Source organism: Trichechus manatus, unplaced genomic scaffold (assembly GCF_000243295.1).
Source record: "Trichechus manatus latirostris isolate Lorelei unplaced genomic scaffold, TriManLat1.0 scaffold00130, whole genome shotgun sequence".
Taxonomy (NCBI): Eukaryota; Metazoa; Chordata; class Mammalia; order Sirenia; family Trichechidae; genus Trichechus; species Trichechus manatus.
This window is the reverse complement of record NW_004444066.1, coordinates 6612492-6629526: the sequence shown is the minus strand read 5'-3', so window position 1 is coordinate 6629526 and position 17035 is coordinate 6612492. Positions and strand designations below refer to the sequence as shown.

General features: G+C 35.6%; 1 protein-coding gene across 6 annotated transcripts in view; it reads left to right on the top strand.

Moving 5' to 3' along the window:
* Nucleotides 1-17035, top strand: part of RBM27 (RNA binding motif protein 27) — a 76588-nt gene that overhangs the window by 6756 nt on the left and 52797 nt on the right. For 3 of the 6 annotated variants that reach the window (XM_023739177.1, XM_004384944.2, XM_023739175.1), the window contains exons 2-5: nt 4982-5100; nt 8410-8534; nt 15643-15734; nt 16413-16606. In XM_023739177.1, the coding sequence (XP_023594945.1) occupies nt 4982-5100; nt 8410-8534; nt 15643-15734; nt 16413-16606 (530 nt within the window). Of the gene's footprint in view, nt 1-4981; nt 5101-8409; nt 8535-15642; nt 15735-16379; nt 16607-17035 lie in introns of all 6 variants that reach the window. The other 3 variants (XM_023739174.1, XM_023739173.1, XM_023739176.1) reach the window with 1 other exon arrangement.

The following is a 17035-nucleotide window of genomic DNA, read 5'->3' as shown; positions in this document are numbered from 1 at the left end:
GCACGTGCACTAGTTGTATCACTTCTAAAACAAGCTCACTCTAAGGCAGAACTTAAATTAAGCCCATATTAAGAAACGTGTAAATTTTTCTACAAGTGGAAAAGGTTTAAAGAGTCTTGGCTTTTTTCCTAAGTCGAATGGACCATAATGGTTTTTTAGCAGTGTTTCTTGGCTTGACACCTAAGATAGGACCTTTACTCTTCAGTCTTGGGGTTGGGTATACGTCTGAAATCTTCTGTAAAGCTGATGCACGAGCAGCTATGTAATATATGTAATATAGCTTTAGTAAAGATTTCATTAAAGAGGAAAAAGGCGAATTTGAGGATTTTATAATTAAGGCATTTTTAGAATGATATTTCCGTTAGCTTCCCCTGAAAAAAATTCATTCTAATTGATTTTTTCACATAGCTTAAAATACAAGATAGGTAATTGAAACATGTTCTTAAAAATGTTATTACGCCAGAGGTGAATTTTAAGAAATCTTCATATTTGTAGCTTACATTAAGCTTTAGGAAATTTTTTTTTGTTGGCTCTTCATTTTAAGTGAAAGGTAATTATTCATCAGAATTTAAGATATGTTAAATTGTTGTGCAAGGTGCCCTGGTGGCTCAGCAGTTAAGCACTCAGCTGTTAACCAAAACGGTGGTGGTTTGAACCCACTCAGCGACTCCGTGGGAGAAAGACCTGGCAGTCTGCTCCCATGAAGATTATAGCCTAGAAAATCCTGTGAGGCAGCTCTACTCTGTCACCTGGGGTCTGTGAGTCAAAAATCAACTTAATGGCACCTAACAGCAACAATTTGTCACACACATATACATTAGAAAAGTGTATGTGCTGTGAATTAGATTTTACTAATAAGTGCTATCCGAAAGGTTGGAAGTTTGAACCCACCAGATGCTCCTTGGAAACTGTGGGGAAGTTCTGCTCTGTCCTATAGGGTCACTATGAGTTGGAATCAACTTGACGGCGGTGTTTTTTTTTAATGTGGAATTGCAGCTGACTTTTAATTCTACAGGTATACTGTCTGCCGCTCTTGAGTGGATTGCGTCATTTGTTTGTGCCCTGATTTGTTGTTACTTGCTGTCAGTGGGCTCTGACTCATGGCAACCTTATGTACAACAGAATGAAACATTGCCTGTTTCTGTGCCATCTCATGATTTTTGATATGTGTAAGTCTATTGTTGTGGCTATTATGTCATCTGTCTCATTGAAGGTTTCTCTTGTTTTCGCTGACTTTCTGCTTTACCAAACATGATGTCCTTTTGTAGCTATTGGTCTTTACTCATGACATACCAAAGTAAGGTCAAAATCTCGCCATCCTCGCTTCTAAGGAGCATTCTGGTTGTCTGTCTTCTAAGACTGATTTGTTTGTTCTTTTAGCAGTCCACAGTATATTTAGTTATCTATAAAATATATCTAGTAATTCATTGATTATGTTATTAAGACCCAATAGTAACTTAAGATAGGTATTATTATCTTTTCTTATCTCTGTTTTAGTGTCGTTATATTAGAAGCCCTTTTTTGTCTAGAACATGTTTGTTTAACCTAGCCAAAGATCAACAATTTAAAAACCTCCTCCGTTCTAAAATATACTCATTCCTATAGTCAAACATAAATGGTTCCCGTAAGCTTAGGTACCACATAAATAGCTTAAAGATTTTAAGTTCTATCCTTGGGTAGGAAACCAAAAGGAAAAAAAAAAAAAAAAAAACCCAAACCCGTTGCTGTTGAGTTGATTCCGACTCATAGCAACCCTGTAGGACAGAGTAAAACTGCCCAGTAGGGTTTCCAAGGAGCAGCTGGTGGATTTGAACTGCTCACTTTTTGGTTAGCAGCCAAATGCGTAACCACTGTGCCACCAGGGTCCTCCTTGCATAAGAGGAGTAAAATGATGTTGGGAGTGTGGGAGGTGGCCTTAGATTTTTCTTGTAATCAAGTATCTCAGTCATGCTTGGGTTTTTGTGATATACTTCTGGACATCTGGTTAGTCTCCTAGTAGCATTAGTACCATAGCTACAGTATTACAGTTGTCAGTTTCTAAAGATTATAACGGTGAGAGGTCAGTATGATGAAAGAATAAATACAAATGATAATAAAGGTCTAGAAAATTATAGCACAAAATTCCCCAATGTGTTTAAAGTGTCACCGTTTAATTAGAGTGACTTATTATTGCAGGCTGGCAATTTCTATCCTAGCACACTTTATGGATGCATATTAGGAGCTATTAAATTTAAATGGTTCAATTCTTTTGGCCGTAAACATGCTTTTTGTATTTGGTGCAGAATTCTATCAGTTAGTAACAGTCAGTTCTCTCAGATTAAACAAATATTTAGAATCTGTGATCACTCTCTTTTCTTGGAGTTTGCCCTTTTCCCAAGTGAAATACCTTCCTGTACCTCTTCATCTTGAGCTGTAAAACACTATCACATCAAAATGTATTTCATCAAAGCAGCCTAACTTTGCATTTATTTTTCAGTCTTAGTACTAAATGTATGTCTTATACGATATCTGGGTTTGTTTAATGCACTCCATTTATCTAGTTTTCTAAATGTTTTGCCTGTTTCTCACTAGAAACCTCATATCCCTGCCCACCTTATACCTGTCAGGTCGCGAGACTCCCTGATAACACCAGAGAAAATAGCATTGTTTCTTTTCATCATTCTTATTTATCTTTTTAAAAAATCCTTTTCTATGTCAGAATATCCTCCTTCTCCAGGATCTGAACTTTCTTTGTAAAGATAGAAGTGTGATTTTTTTTTTCCTTTCCCCTCCATGTGAATGTTAATTAGAACTATATTGATCAAATATCCTACTGTTCTCAAGGGTGAAATTAATGTATCTACATATTGCCATTTTAAGTGTGGTGCAGTGGTTAAAGTGCTCGGCTGCTAACTGAAAGGTCAGCGGTTCAAACTGACCAGCCGCTCTGCGGGAGAAAGATGTGTAGTCTGCTTTGTAAAGATTTACACCCTTGTGGGCAGCTCCTGTCCAGAGGCGAGATGAGAGGGCAGAGAGTGTCAGGAGCTGGTTGAATGGACATGGGTGGAAAGGAGTGTGCTGTCACAGTATAGGGAGAACAACTAGGGTCACATAACAATGTATATATAGATTTTTATTTGAGAGACTAATTTGAATGGTAAAGTAACTTAAAGCACAACAATAAAAAAGTATGTATAAGCATAATATATGTATACTTTTTTATACATACATATTTATATATAGTTCTGAAACAAAATTAATAGGCAAACTCAAGTGCAAAAAATGCTTGAAAAATGACCTAATTATACACTAAATCCTGAAAGGAAAAAAAAAAAAAAGATTTACAGCCTTGAAAACCCTATGGGGCAGTTCTACTCTGTCCTGTAGGGTCGCTATGAGTCGGAATCAACTCGACTGCAGTGGATTACAGAATAGCCAAGGTGGGCATGGCATATGTAACATTTTTTTGTTGACAGAAATACTGTATATCCATTTTAGAGTTCAGCAATTCGACTAAGTGATTTGCTCGTAATTCTCCAATATGTAATTTGCATTTTTTATTTTAAAAAAAAATCTTGACTTTCTTTTAAATTGCATGTTTTCATTAATATATAACTCATCATCTTTGGTCCTTATACTCCTAGTGCATTTTGACCCTTGCACGTAATTTTTTTTTTTTTTAATTAGCTTCCAGTTTTGTAAAATTGACAGTTACTGAAATGGGCTCTTTTTAGAATTTGGGTCATAAAATCAACAAAGATGCTTGAAGAAATCAGCCTTTCCCACAAACTGCTAATATTGGCAATGAAAAGGATTCTGCTATTTTATTGAGATATCAACTTTAGAAGTATGGACTAGAAGAAATTAAAGGTGTTGGTGCTGCTTGCGTTTTCTTTTGTTTACTTATAAAATTTAGACATGTGATTAATACTCTTGAGCTGAAACTCTTTAACTTTTTGGTTGACAGTAGAAGCCAAGGATTATAGCACAAGATTAGTTATTTGAATAGTGTTTTATAGGGATAGGATCAGTTTGCTTGCAGAATGTTTTTATTTACTGTCATTATGAATTTTCTCATTTTACCTTCACAGTAACCTTATGTAGCCCCAAGGGGTATGTGTTACTTAACTGTGTTTTCATGGAGAGATCCAAAATATCAAAACAGTATATATTTAAAACATGAAACTTTCAGTTCCATGTCATATAGATAAAGGCTAAGTCTGACGGGTATGCTATAAGTCAGGAGTTGGCAGCTTAAGGATCATGTGTTGCCTTGGCATAAGAGATGGTTTTGAGTGTCAAGGTCAGGCTACTACTGACTTAAAAAAAAAGTGAAGTAGATAAAGATTATCTCTGTCACCCTCCCACTGCTTTGCTTATCCCTTCTGTTTCTAACCCCTAGATTCTTATCTGTTTGGTCTTTATTTTGCCACTAAAGTGTTTGCCAGTAATATTTAAGGTGCAGTCCCTCTTGTGTTCTCGCTTTTTAAAAGATCCTTGGGATATTTATTGAAAAGATAAGTAGTGGGATTGATTGTCAATTTTGGGTGCTGGTGGCTGGGGTTGTAGGGAGAGTAGTCTTGAGGAGAGGAGAAAGCTGTCCCATCGTTTCCCCCACTTGTTCCTCATTGGCCACATAGAACAGATAGTCCTCGGAGGATTATTGACAGTGCTTCTGCAGCTGGCAATCAGACAGCAGCTTTAGGGTTAGTTGCCACCCTTTTACCATTGAGAGAGCACATAAATGTAGATTTGGTCCAAGACTCTTAGTATAATTAAACTTAAAAAATAGGAGTCAAAGTAGCTGCTTTGTAGAAATAAACAGAAAAGGAAAATCTCACTGAGTATTTATATGTTGTTTGTAATAGTCTCTTGTGTTTGCAGTCACTTTGTAAAACAAAAGTTTTTTTTACCTTTGGCTTTCCAAAATAGGGTTGACTTCATCAATAACACCATTGTTTAAAAAATGTATTTTTAAAGTTTTGTTTTCTCTTTTAACTAGATGTGATGCTGACCCTTCAGCCTTAGCCAACTATGTTGTAGCACTGGTCAAGAAAGACAAACCTGAGAAAGAATTGAAAGCCTTTTGTGCTGATCAACTTGATGTCTTTTTACAAAAAGGTAATTATTACAGGCCTTCAGCCAAGTATTTAAATATTTTAAATTGAAAGCTTCCTGGTAAAATCTTGAAGATATAAGATTAATAGGAAAGAGAGTGGTCAGGATCTTTCGAATACTTGAATATGCTTTTGTATGCCCAATTATTTATTATGTGTTTTGGCAGACTGCTTTTTTTCCCTTCAGTTTTTCCTTTTCCTTCTTCTTCTTTTTCCTTTTCTGCTTTTCTGTACTGAGGCAGTGATAGCTCAAAAGCTTTTTAAGTAATTGGGTCCTTGGCAGCTTGAGGCAGAGCCTAGTTGATGGTAGAAGGGTAAGAGTTTAAGATAATAATGCTGCTTATTCTTGCTGTTTATTAGGATAATGAGTCCATCTTTATTTTCCCCCTTGGCTGTGTTTCTTGATATCCAAGATGTGGGCATGATCCTCTTCTCTTTGTACATTTAACTTCCCATCTTACCAAAGCTATTTCCATTGTCTGCAGAGCTTACTTGAGGCATCCCTTGCTGCTTTTCTGATCTCATGTCCTATCACTCTCCCTTATTTGTTCCACTTTGACACATTGACCGTCTTGCTGTTCTTTGGAAATGCAAACATGCTCACAGTTGAGGGCCTTTGCGCTTGCCGTACCTGTGCCTGAAACATAGTTCCCTTTCTCATTTCTTTTGTCTCTCTCTTCAGATGTCATCTTCTCAGAACATTTTCCCTTAAGCACCTCATATACAGTAGTACACCCCATGCCTCTAGTCACTTGCTCCTCCTCCCAACCTTACTTTATTTTTTTCATAGCACTTGTCACTATCTGTCATATGTTTATTTGCCTATTTATCTGTCTCCCTTCCCCCTTGTTTGTCTTTCTGCTTGTTAAGAGCAGAGACTTGGAACTTACAGTGCTTGGCACATAAAAGATGTTCAGCAAATATTGTTGAATGGATGTACAGGAACATGGATAATACGTACGTATTGGTTGGTCTAGCTGTCGGTGATAAGAAGATATCCTTTAACTGAAATATCTACTGAGAAAGAAAAGATAGCTATATGACTTTTCAGTCTAAAACACAGAATTACATATTTTTTCATGCATATTAAGGCATTTTTATACTCCCCCCCAAAAATCTAATACTTACAGAATTTTTCCCTAGTACAGTATTTTCTTTTCTAAATGTGTTACATTAAAGATGAGTCCTATGAAATGAAAAAAAAAAAAGTAAAGACATTTAAGAGGCAAGTATATGTTTATTGGACACTGTTATTAAGGCTTTGAAGATTTTAATAACTTTTTTTAGTTACTAGAGCAATATACAAAAGGAAGAATTATAAAATGCTTTTTTAAAAAGGAGAAGAAAATAAAGTCAAAAATTTGCCACTAGACACTACTGACTGCTCTGACAAGGATCACAACAGAGGGTCCCAGACAGAACTTGAGAAAAATGTGGAAGAAAATTCTGACTCGCAAAATAGACCAGACTCACTGGTCTAACAGAGATTGGAGAAACTTCCAAGAGTATGACCCCTGGACGCTCTTTTAACGCAGTACTGAAGTTACTTCTGAGGTTCACCCTTTAGCCAAAGATTAGGCAGGTCCGTGAAACAAAACGAGACTAAATAAATGGGCACACCAGCCCAGGGGCAAGGACGACAAAGCAGGAGGAGACAGGAAAGCTGGTAATGGGGAACCCAAGGTGAAGAAGGGGAAAGTGTTGACATGTTGTGCGGTTGGCAACCAGTGTCACAAAATAATATGTGTTTTGTTTAAAGAGAAACTAATTTGCTCTGTAAATCTTCATCTAAAGCCCAATTTAAAAAAAAAAAAAAAAAAAGTTAGTCTTGCAAAATTATGTCATGCAATCTCTGGCGTCGTTTTTATCACACATACGCGCGCGCACACACACACACACAATTTGCAGCTAGAGTTAAAAATTACTCTTATCTACTTGTATATGTCTTTCTGTAGTGATGGATAGCTTCTATATCTATGTTGATACGCCAGTCAGTAGCCAGTGTGGTTATTGAGCACTTGAAATGAGGCTAATATGACTGAGGAACTGATTTTTTAGTTTTAATTAATTTAAACTTTAAGTAGCCACAGATATCTGGTTACTACCCTATTGGAGAGTGTAGCTCTAGACTTAACATCTGCGCTTACATTACATATTAAAGTGATATTAATTAAACATACTCTTTTATAATATGCTTATTTTCCCCTTTGAATATTATTTAATGTTGGATATTTACCTGTGCTTGTTTTCTTTATTAGGTTATATGCTTTTTAAGTTACAAAAGTATACACGTTTGTTGTAAAAAAAAAAAGTAAAAATACAGAAGTGTATGAAGAAAGTCTTTTGAACATACTTTTTAGAGTGCCTGATTAATTTATTTGTTGTTTTAAAGCTATAGATGAGTTAACAAGAGCTGTTTTATAATCTTGAAAAATGCTTACTGTACAAATTAATAGTGTGAGGAGGTTTTTAAAAAGATTCTTTTCTGAAGGAAAAATAATTTGACATCTTAGAAATGTCATTTATATAGAACGTTACTAATTGCAGTGTAAGCAGAGCCCGTGTTGCACTTTAATACGCTATTTGTTCCTTAGGGTAAGACCAAAGAAAATTATTTAAATTTAGATGTAATAAAACAATATATTTTGACATTTAAACATTTAGTAAATTCATGATTCTCTCCATTCAGTTAGTCTGAAAAAGTTTCAAAAAGTTAAGTAAAACACAAAAGATACTTTCTCATCACTCTCATTCTGATTTAAAAATATTTGTAATTTTTTTGAAAAGCAATGTGTATACTGTAACCTGACAGTATAAAGGTAAATTATGAAAAGTCTCTCTCATGTGTTCTTTATCTGCCCCCTTCTCAGCCCCACTAAACGCTTGTCAGTTTTTGTGTCTTTTCAAGTTTCTTTATGCAAATACAAAAAGATACAGATATGTAGCTCTATATCTTTGAAATCAGGTATTATCAGTACTAATTCTTTTTTCTGTGTATTCCATTGTATGGTTGTTCCATAATTTATTTAACTACTCTCTTTTTCGTGGAAATTTCGGTTGTTTCCACTCTTTCACTATTATAAACAGTACTCCAACAAATAATCTTGCATATATGTCATTTTGTATGTGAGCAAGTATGTCGGAAAGGTAGAAGAACTCAGAAGTGGGATTCTCCTTAAGGGTGTATTCATTCTTAGTTCCACCAGCAGTGTATGAGATGGCTCATTTTCCTCAGCTCCTCATCTTTGCCAACAGTGCATCATCAAACTTTAGTTTTTCGTTTGTGTAACATTTGAATATTTTTTATTCTTAGAAACTTCGGGTTTTGTGGATAAACTCTTTGAAAGTCTGTATACTAAGAACTATCTTCCACCTTTGGAACCAGTTAAGCCTGAGCCAAAACCTCCAGTCCAAGAAAAAGAAGAAATTAAAGAAGAGGTAATGCAAAAATTTCCTTCTGTTTTTGGGGAATTTTTATATTCCATTACCAGTATCTTTCTTAGTTGGAAGTGGAGCTCTTTAGATGTAATTAACTATCTATTGAAGTTCTTGGGTTTTGAGCATCGTGCAGATTCTTTATCAAGGCTCCTTAGTTCCTTTGGCTTTGAAAAGTTGGAAGGATTTCAGATAGCATGTTTAGAGGTCCAAGAAATATTTTAAGTAATATTGAGGAATTCTGAGGAATCTTATCCGGTGCCTTTTAGAAAAAAAGAAAAAAGCTTGGTTAAATATAGAGGCTTTACTGAAAGTTAAGTATTAATGTAACCTCAAGAGAAATCCTTAGGTAACATATTTTCATGTAAGTAGAGAAACCATTTATTCTTTTTAACCATTTAGAATTTTTTTTAAACATCACTATCAGCACTGGAAAGAAAAGGAAAAAATGTTTTTATAATTTTGAGGTATAAAAACATGTTTATAGATGGTAGCCTAATTTTTTGAACCAAGAAGGAAATTTTATAGAGGTCATTTGTAATTCTTTTTATGTACTGACAGTATAGTATTATACAGTAAGAATATGGGTTCTAAAATCAGGCTGCCTGAGTTAAAGTAGCGGCTCAACAACTTCTTTGTCTCATTTTCTCGTCAGCAAAATGAGGATCAAAGTAGTACTTATTTCATTGAGGATTAAATGAGATTTTATATATAAGGTAGAGGGTCAGTGAAAGAGAGAAAGACCCTCAGTGACATTGATTGACACAGTGGCTGCAGCAGTGGGCTCAAACAGCAATGATTGTGAGGCTGGCACAGGACTGGGCACTGTTTCATTCTGTTGTACATAGGGTCACTATGAGTCAATTGGAACCGACTTAATGGCACCTAACAATAACAACATATACATATATATATATAAAATGTGTATGTATTTCCTAGTCTATTGCTTGGCATATAAATTTTGGTTGTTATACAAGAATGTATTCCAAATTTTGTTTTTATTATATTCTGAAAACAACATGACTTTTGTTTTTTAACTCTTTTTTTGGAAATAATTTTAAACTTATAGAAAAATTACAAAAATAATACCCAAAATGTCCAAATACTGCCTATATTTACCTATTGAACATTTTGTCCCATTTGTTCTATTTATATCCATACACATACTAATTTTTTCTGAATTGTTTGGGGGTAAGTTATGTATATTATGGCCCTTGATCCCTAAATACTTCAGTGTATATTTCCTAAAAATAAGGCTATTCTTTTAGATAACTGTAGTACTTTTATCAATGTCAGTAAATTTAACATCAATACAATATTTAGTCTACTTTTCAAATTCCAGTTTTGTCAATTAACCTAACAATGTCCCCAGACCCCCGCCTCTGCTACTCTGTCCCTCAAAGTATTTGGTTGTATTCAGGAAGCTTCTTAGCTTTTGGTTTAGTCCAGTTGTGCTGACTTCCCCTGTAGTGTGTGCTCTCCTACCCTTCACGTAAGAGAATACTTGTCTACTGTCTAGTTAGTGAATAACCCTCACCCTCCCTCTCCACCCTTGTAACCATCAAAGAATGTTGTCTTCTCTGTTTAAACCTTTTCTTGAGTTCTTATAATAGTGGTCTTATACAATATTTGTCCTTCTGTGACTGACTAAATTCACTCAGCATAATGCCCTCCAGATTCCTCCATGTTGTAAGATGTTTCACAGCTTCCTCGTTGTTCTTTATCGTTGCATAGTATTCCGTTGTGTGGATGTACCATAATTTGTTTATCCATTCGTCTGCTGAGGGACACCTAGGTTGTTTCCATCTTTTTGCTGTTGTGAACAGTGCTGCAGTGAACATGGGTGTGCATATTATCTATTCGTGTGACGGCTCTTATTTCTCTAGGATATATTCCAAGGAGTGGGATAGCTGGATCGTATGGTACTTCGATTTCTAGCTTTTTAAGGAAGTGCCAAATCGATTTCCAAAGTGTTTGTACCATTTTACATTCCCACCAACAGTGTATAAGTGTTCCAGTCTCTCTACAACCTCTCCAGCATTTATTATTTTGTGATTTTTTGATTAATGCTAACCTTGTTCGGGGTGACATAATATCTCGTTGTAGTTTTGATCTGCATTTCTCTAATGACTAATGATCGTGAACGTTTCTTCATGTGTGAGCCGCCTGAATGTCTTCTTTGGCAAAGTGCCTGTTCATATCCTTTGCCAATTTTTTAATTGGGTTGTCTCTTTGTTGTTGAGGTTTTGCAGTATCTTGTAGATTTTAGAGATTATTCATCTCTCTTTTTCTGCTGTTTGAAATAGTTGTTGTTTCATCTGAAATAGTTCATTTGAAATAGTTGCTCTGAGCAGTGTACCGAGGACAAATCTACCAAAGGACTAGTCATCTTAACTTTCTACCTTGGTCCCAGCTACATTGTACGATCTGTTTTTTATAATTAGTTTGTCTCAAGGGGAACCAGGTGAGAGAATTTGGATCCACTCATCCTGCTGCTGGAAAAGCCACTTGGTAGATATGTGCCATGATTTATAGAGCACACTGCATTGATCTGCAGTTGGAAAATTACTTGTAAATTTGCTGTAGTAACAATTGGCTGCTATTAAACTCTTTAGCTACGTCTGTATGAGTTCATGAGCTTGCAAAAAGTCAATGAAAGTGACAGATCTTTGATATAATTCCTTATTCATACTGTACTGTGATCATCTAATATAATAGAAAGCAGTTTTTCTTAGACCTCATGCATAGGTTTATAACTAGAAAAACCTCTTTGGTACAGTTTTGTTTTTGTCTAAAGGTATCTTTATTTCATTTTGTTTTTTAAGAAAACTTGTTATATAGAATTTTGGGCATACACCAAAGGAGACAGAATAGTGTAGTAAACTCCCGTGTGCTCATCATTCTACCCCAACAACCCATGGCCTTTATCCACATACCCATTCAGTATACTTTTTATCTAAAATGGACTAATGCAGTGGAGGCTTTCAGAGTTATATGGCTATTGTGTTAGTCATCTAGTGCTGCCATAACAGAAGTACCACAAGTGGATGGTTTTAACGAAGAAAAATTTATTTCCTTGCAGTAAAGTAGACTAAAAGTCCAAATTCATGGTGTCAGCTCCAGGGGAAGGCTTTCTCTTTCTCGGCCTTCTCATCAGTGTTCCCCCATACTAGGAGCTTCTCGGCACAGGGACCCCCGTCCAAAGGACACGCTGTGCTCCGGGCACTGCTTTCTTGATGGTATGAGGTCCCCCTGTCTCACTGCTCACTTCTGTCTTTTATATCTCAAGACATTGCCTCAGGACACAATCCAGTCTTGTAGATCAGGTCCTGCCTTACTAACACAACTGCCACCCATCCTCCTTCCTTAACATCATCGAGGCAGGTTTACAACATACAGGAAAATCACACAGTACGAGGAATCATGGCCTAGCCAAAGTGATACACACATGTTTTAGGGGACATAATTCAAACCATGACAGCTATGATAGACCAAGATAATAATTAAAACTTCTTAAATACATGTGTAACAATCAGACTTTTAATGTACAATGCAAGGTAAAAAACAAACAAACTTAAGCCACATAGAAGGAAAACTAAAAATTAGGATGCTTGGTCACAGTCTGATTCAATTAAGAAATCAACTTCCCAGAAGGGGAGAGAGTTGACACTTTGCACGGTTGACAGCCAGTGTCACAAAACAATTTATGTATTAACTGTTTAATGAGAAGCTAATTTGCTCTGTAAATTTTCACTTAAAGCACAATTAAAAAAAATCAGCTTTACATTTTCTTAGAATAGTAGGACCAAAGTAGATAAGTAGTTTTGGCATATGAAGTTTCTATAAATGTATGAGTAATTCGAGATATATTAAGTAGTATAATGCCATGTAACTTATTATTCAGAATAAAATTTTTTTCTATAACTCCAGATACTTTCTTTCCTCATTATTTTGAAGCACATCTCAGACATCATACCATCTTTTCTGTATTTAGTATGTATCTCTAAATGATAATATTAAAAAAAATACCCAATAATTTCCTACAAACAGAAAAACTAAACCTGTTGCCGTTAAGTCGATTTCAACTCACAGCAACCCTGTAGGACAGAGTAGAACTGTCCCATAGGGATTCCAAGGAGCGACTGGTGGATTCGAACTGCCCACCTTTTGGTAAGCAGCTGGACACTTAACCACTGTACCACCAGGGCTCCAATAATGTCACATGTCAGTTTTTTCCCATTTGTTTGAATCAAGATCCAAATAATTAAGAGCCACATACTATGATTGGTTTTATTTTTTTCATTGTTTGGAACTTTTTATTGAAGTATACCATACTTGCAGAAAAGTGCATAAAGCATAATTGTATAGCTCAGTTAATTTTTGCAAAGTTCAACACACCTGTGCACCCAGATCAAGAAAGAGAATTCCAGAAGCCCCAGGCATGACCCCCTTCCAGTTCCCTCCCAGAGAAGCCATTACCTGTACTTCTAATACTATGTATTAATTTCTCATGCTTTTGCATTTATGTAAAAAGAATCATATGGTCTTTTGTCTGTTCTTTATTCAGTATTATGTTCATGAGATTTTTCCATATTGTACGTGCCCTTTAAATGTTTTATACAGATTTATTGAGATATAATTTACATACCTCACAATTCACCCATTTAAAATATACAATTTAGTAGTATGAATGTATTCACAGAGTTGTGCAGCCATCACCACAGTCAATTTGAGGACATTTTCATCACCCCGAAAAGAAACTCCATACCCATTAGCCATCATCCCCCAAGCCCCTCCCACACCTCCCAGCTCTATGCAACCACTAATCTGTTTTCTGTCTCTATAAATTTGATTGTTCTGGATATATCATATCAATGGAATCGTACAATATGTGGTCTTTTGTGACTGACTTACTTCACTTAGCATGACATTTTCAAGGTTCTTCCACATTGTGGCATGTAGCAGTAATTTTTTTTCTGTTATGGTAGAATATGCACAACATAGTATTTACCATTTTAAAGCATGTAATTCAGTGGCATTTAATATATTCACAGTGTTGTACTACCGTCACTGCTATCTAATTCCAGAACATTTTTATCACTCCAAAGGGAAACCCGTACCAATTAAGCAATCACTGCCCATTCCCCTTCTCCACAGCACCTGGCGAACACTAAGCTGCTTTCTATCTCTGTGAATTTGCCAATTCTGGATGTTTCATATCAGTGGAATTATACAGTATGTGGCCTTTTGTTTCGGGCTCCTTTCAGCATAATGTTTTCAAAGTCCATCCATGTAGCATGTATTAATACAATACTTCATTCTTTTTTATTACTGAGTAATATTCCATTGTATGGATATACCACATTTTGTTTACCCATTCATCTATAGATGGACATTTGGAATGTTTTCACCTCTTGGTTATTGTGAATAGTTCTACTGTGAACATTCTTGTACAAGTTTTTGTTTGAACGCTTGTTTTCAGTTCTTTCGGATATATACCTAGGAATGGAATTATTGGCTCGTATGTTAATTCTTTATTGAACTTGTTGAGGAACTGCCAAACTGTTTTCCATAGTGACTGCACCATTTTACATTCCCACCAGCAGTATATCAGGGCTCCAGTTTCTCCGCATCCTCGCCAGCCCTTGTATTGTCTGTCTTAATTATAGCCATCCTAGTGGGTGTGAAGTCCCTAGGTAGTGCATATAATTTACGCTCCACTATTACTTAAAGGTTGGTGTTTGAACCCACCCAGTGGCACCACAGAAGAAAGGCCTTATGATTTGCTTCCATAAAAATTATAGCCAGGAAATCCCTATGGAGCAGTTCTACTCTGAAATACGTGGGGTTGCTGTGAGTTGGAATCAACTCAATAGCAACATGTTTGGTTTGGTTTTTTTTCAGTGAGTGTGAAGTGGTAGCTCATTGTGGTAGTTCATTTCTTTTTATGGCCAAAGAACATCCCATTTGTATGGATATGCCACATTTTATTTATCCATCAGTTGGTGGACGTTTGGGTTGATGGACAAGGGGGTCATTTCTACTTTTTGGCTATTATGATTAATGTTACTGTGAACATTCATGTATAATTTTTTTGTCTGGATGTATGTTTTCATTTCTCTTGGGTCCCTTGACTTTATTTTTGAAGAAACTCAGTCATTTGTCACGTAGAGTTTTTTACTCTCTTGTTTTTCGCTGATTGCATCCCAGTGGAGTAATACATCTTTGTATTTCCTGTAAATTGGTAGATAGAGTGATTTTTAAATATTGCCTAATGATTGTGTAGTGTTTTTGCCAGCACCATATAGTTACATATTGTGACTGCCATTTTATGTTACGGTAAAAACCCCAAAAACCATACTCACTGCCGTGGAGTCAATTCCAACTCATATATGCCGCGTTAGTTTTATTAGATTGTGTTGTCTTGGTCCATTCATTCACTTCCTGATTTGAGTATTTGTAAGTGAGCTACTGCATTAGATGGGCATTTGTTTAGCTCTGGCAAGTGAGTTTATTTTACTTTTCTTTAGTAAATCAGAGATCTGGCTTATTTTTGTAAGTGGGAATTTGCAAAATGAGATCAGCTTCAGTTTAAAGATAGTAATAAAAGCGTTAGTTCTTTTTTTGTTTCTTGGTCAGTCTTGACTGTTAGGCTTTAAAAGAAGCTTTCACATTTTTATTAGTTCAGTACCATTTTTCCATAATTTATCCAAAATATTTAGATTTATAGCATTTATTAACTGATTAACCTACTTAACCATTTGTTCGTGAAATTTTTTTCTACAGAATAAATGATTAGGAAAATATATACCATTGTATGCAATTTCTGCTATTTCAGTTTAAAGACTGAATTGTGTATTTTCTTCCTACACAGCCATTCTAAGCTCTGCCATAAATTAACAATTAAAATTTAAATACTACTTGTTAAAGTAATTTTTTTTAAGCGTCTTTTTTACTTCACTCTGTTGCTTAACTTTTTCGGCTGTAATTTGACTTTAATATTTCGATATGTTTGTGGTCTCTCTTACACCAGAAAGATTGATATTAAGTTGAATGTGTTTTGTAATTTATAGAAGGACTGTTCTTGTTTTTAATGAATGTTTCCATATAGGTATTTCAGGAGCCAGCAGAAGAAGAACGAGATAGCAGAAAAAAGAAATATCCTAGTCCCCAGAAGACTCGTTCAGAATCTAGTGAACGAAGGTTTGTGTTTATCTTTTATTAAGAAGGCATTGATAACTCACTTTCCAGTTGCCTTGCAAGGGCATTACAGGAGTTTTTAACATAATGTACTAACTTTTATCTCTCTAAAGTGATTTAAGAAAGAGAATGTTATCTTCCTTCTACTCTGTTTTTTGTCTTCATCATACTTTTTATTCCTTTTATAAACAGTCATCATTATGTGCTTTCCCCAAGAGCTCAGGGGTGGGAACAGTCTCCTTAGAGAATATCAATGAAATGTTCCATTTGTTTAGGGGTGCTCAGTGTTAAAATTACACATATCAACTTATATTACAAGTAGTGTAACTTGTATATTGGATCATCAGTCTACCATCCAAAAATTGGTTTTTGTTTAGAAAAACTTTATTTTGAGCCTTTTTTCTTTTTCTGTTCTGAATTTCTGTCCCCCTTCTCCCCCACCCTTCCTCATGCTTTGGATTCACCTTTCCTTTTTATTTCTCTCCACCCAGTGTGCTTGAAGTACAAATGTTTTTTCCGTTTTATGTAATGGATTAGAGGATATGTGGTGGTCTTATGGCTTTCTAACAGCATAAATGTTACGAATTTTGATGACTCAGGGAAAGTGTTATCATACTACCAGTTTGTTTGTTGACTTTGTTTCTGTAGCCAGTATATGGCTTTTATGTCTGTTTATTATAGGACACGTGAGAAAAAAAGAGAAGATGGCAAGTGGAGAGACTATGACCGGTACTATGAGCGGAATGAATTATACCGTGACAAGTATGACTGGAGGAGAGGCAGGAGTAAGAGCCGGAGTAAGAGCCGAGGCCTGAGTCGTAGTCGGAGCCGAAGTAGGGGACGCAGCAAAGACCGGGATCCAAATAGGAATGTTGGTGAGTATGAGGCATCCTCCTAAAAACTCTGTAGTTGCTTATCTTCCCGTATCACAGGGGAACAAGATACCTCCTTAAAGGTAAATGTGCCTTTAATGTCTTAGCAATGTAAAAACTAGAATTTTCTCAAAAACTGAATATTGATTTTGTTAAAAGACAGAGCTCAGTTCTCTGCATGGAGTGAAAGGAGTTTGACTAAAAAGAAGCTATTCATAATTGTATCATGGTGCATATCTAGACTTAAGTTATTCTGTGTAATTGATAGAAATGTCCTTTAATCAACAAAGCTATCATTTGAGGAAGCGGGTTGCCTGCTTTTTTTCCTCCCCCTCTTCTATAAGAGTAATTGATTTTCTATAAGGTGGCTTGGTGTTTATAAAATAAAAAAAAAAAATTTAAGTAGATTACTGGGATCTCAACCATTGTTCT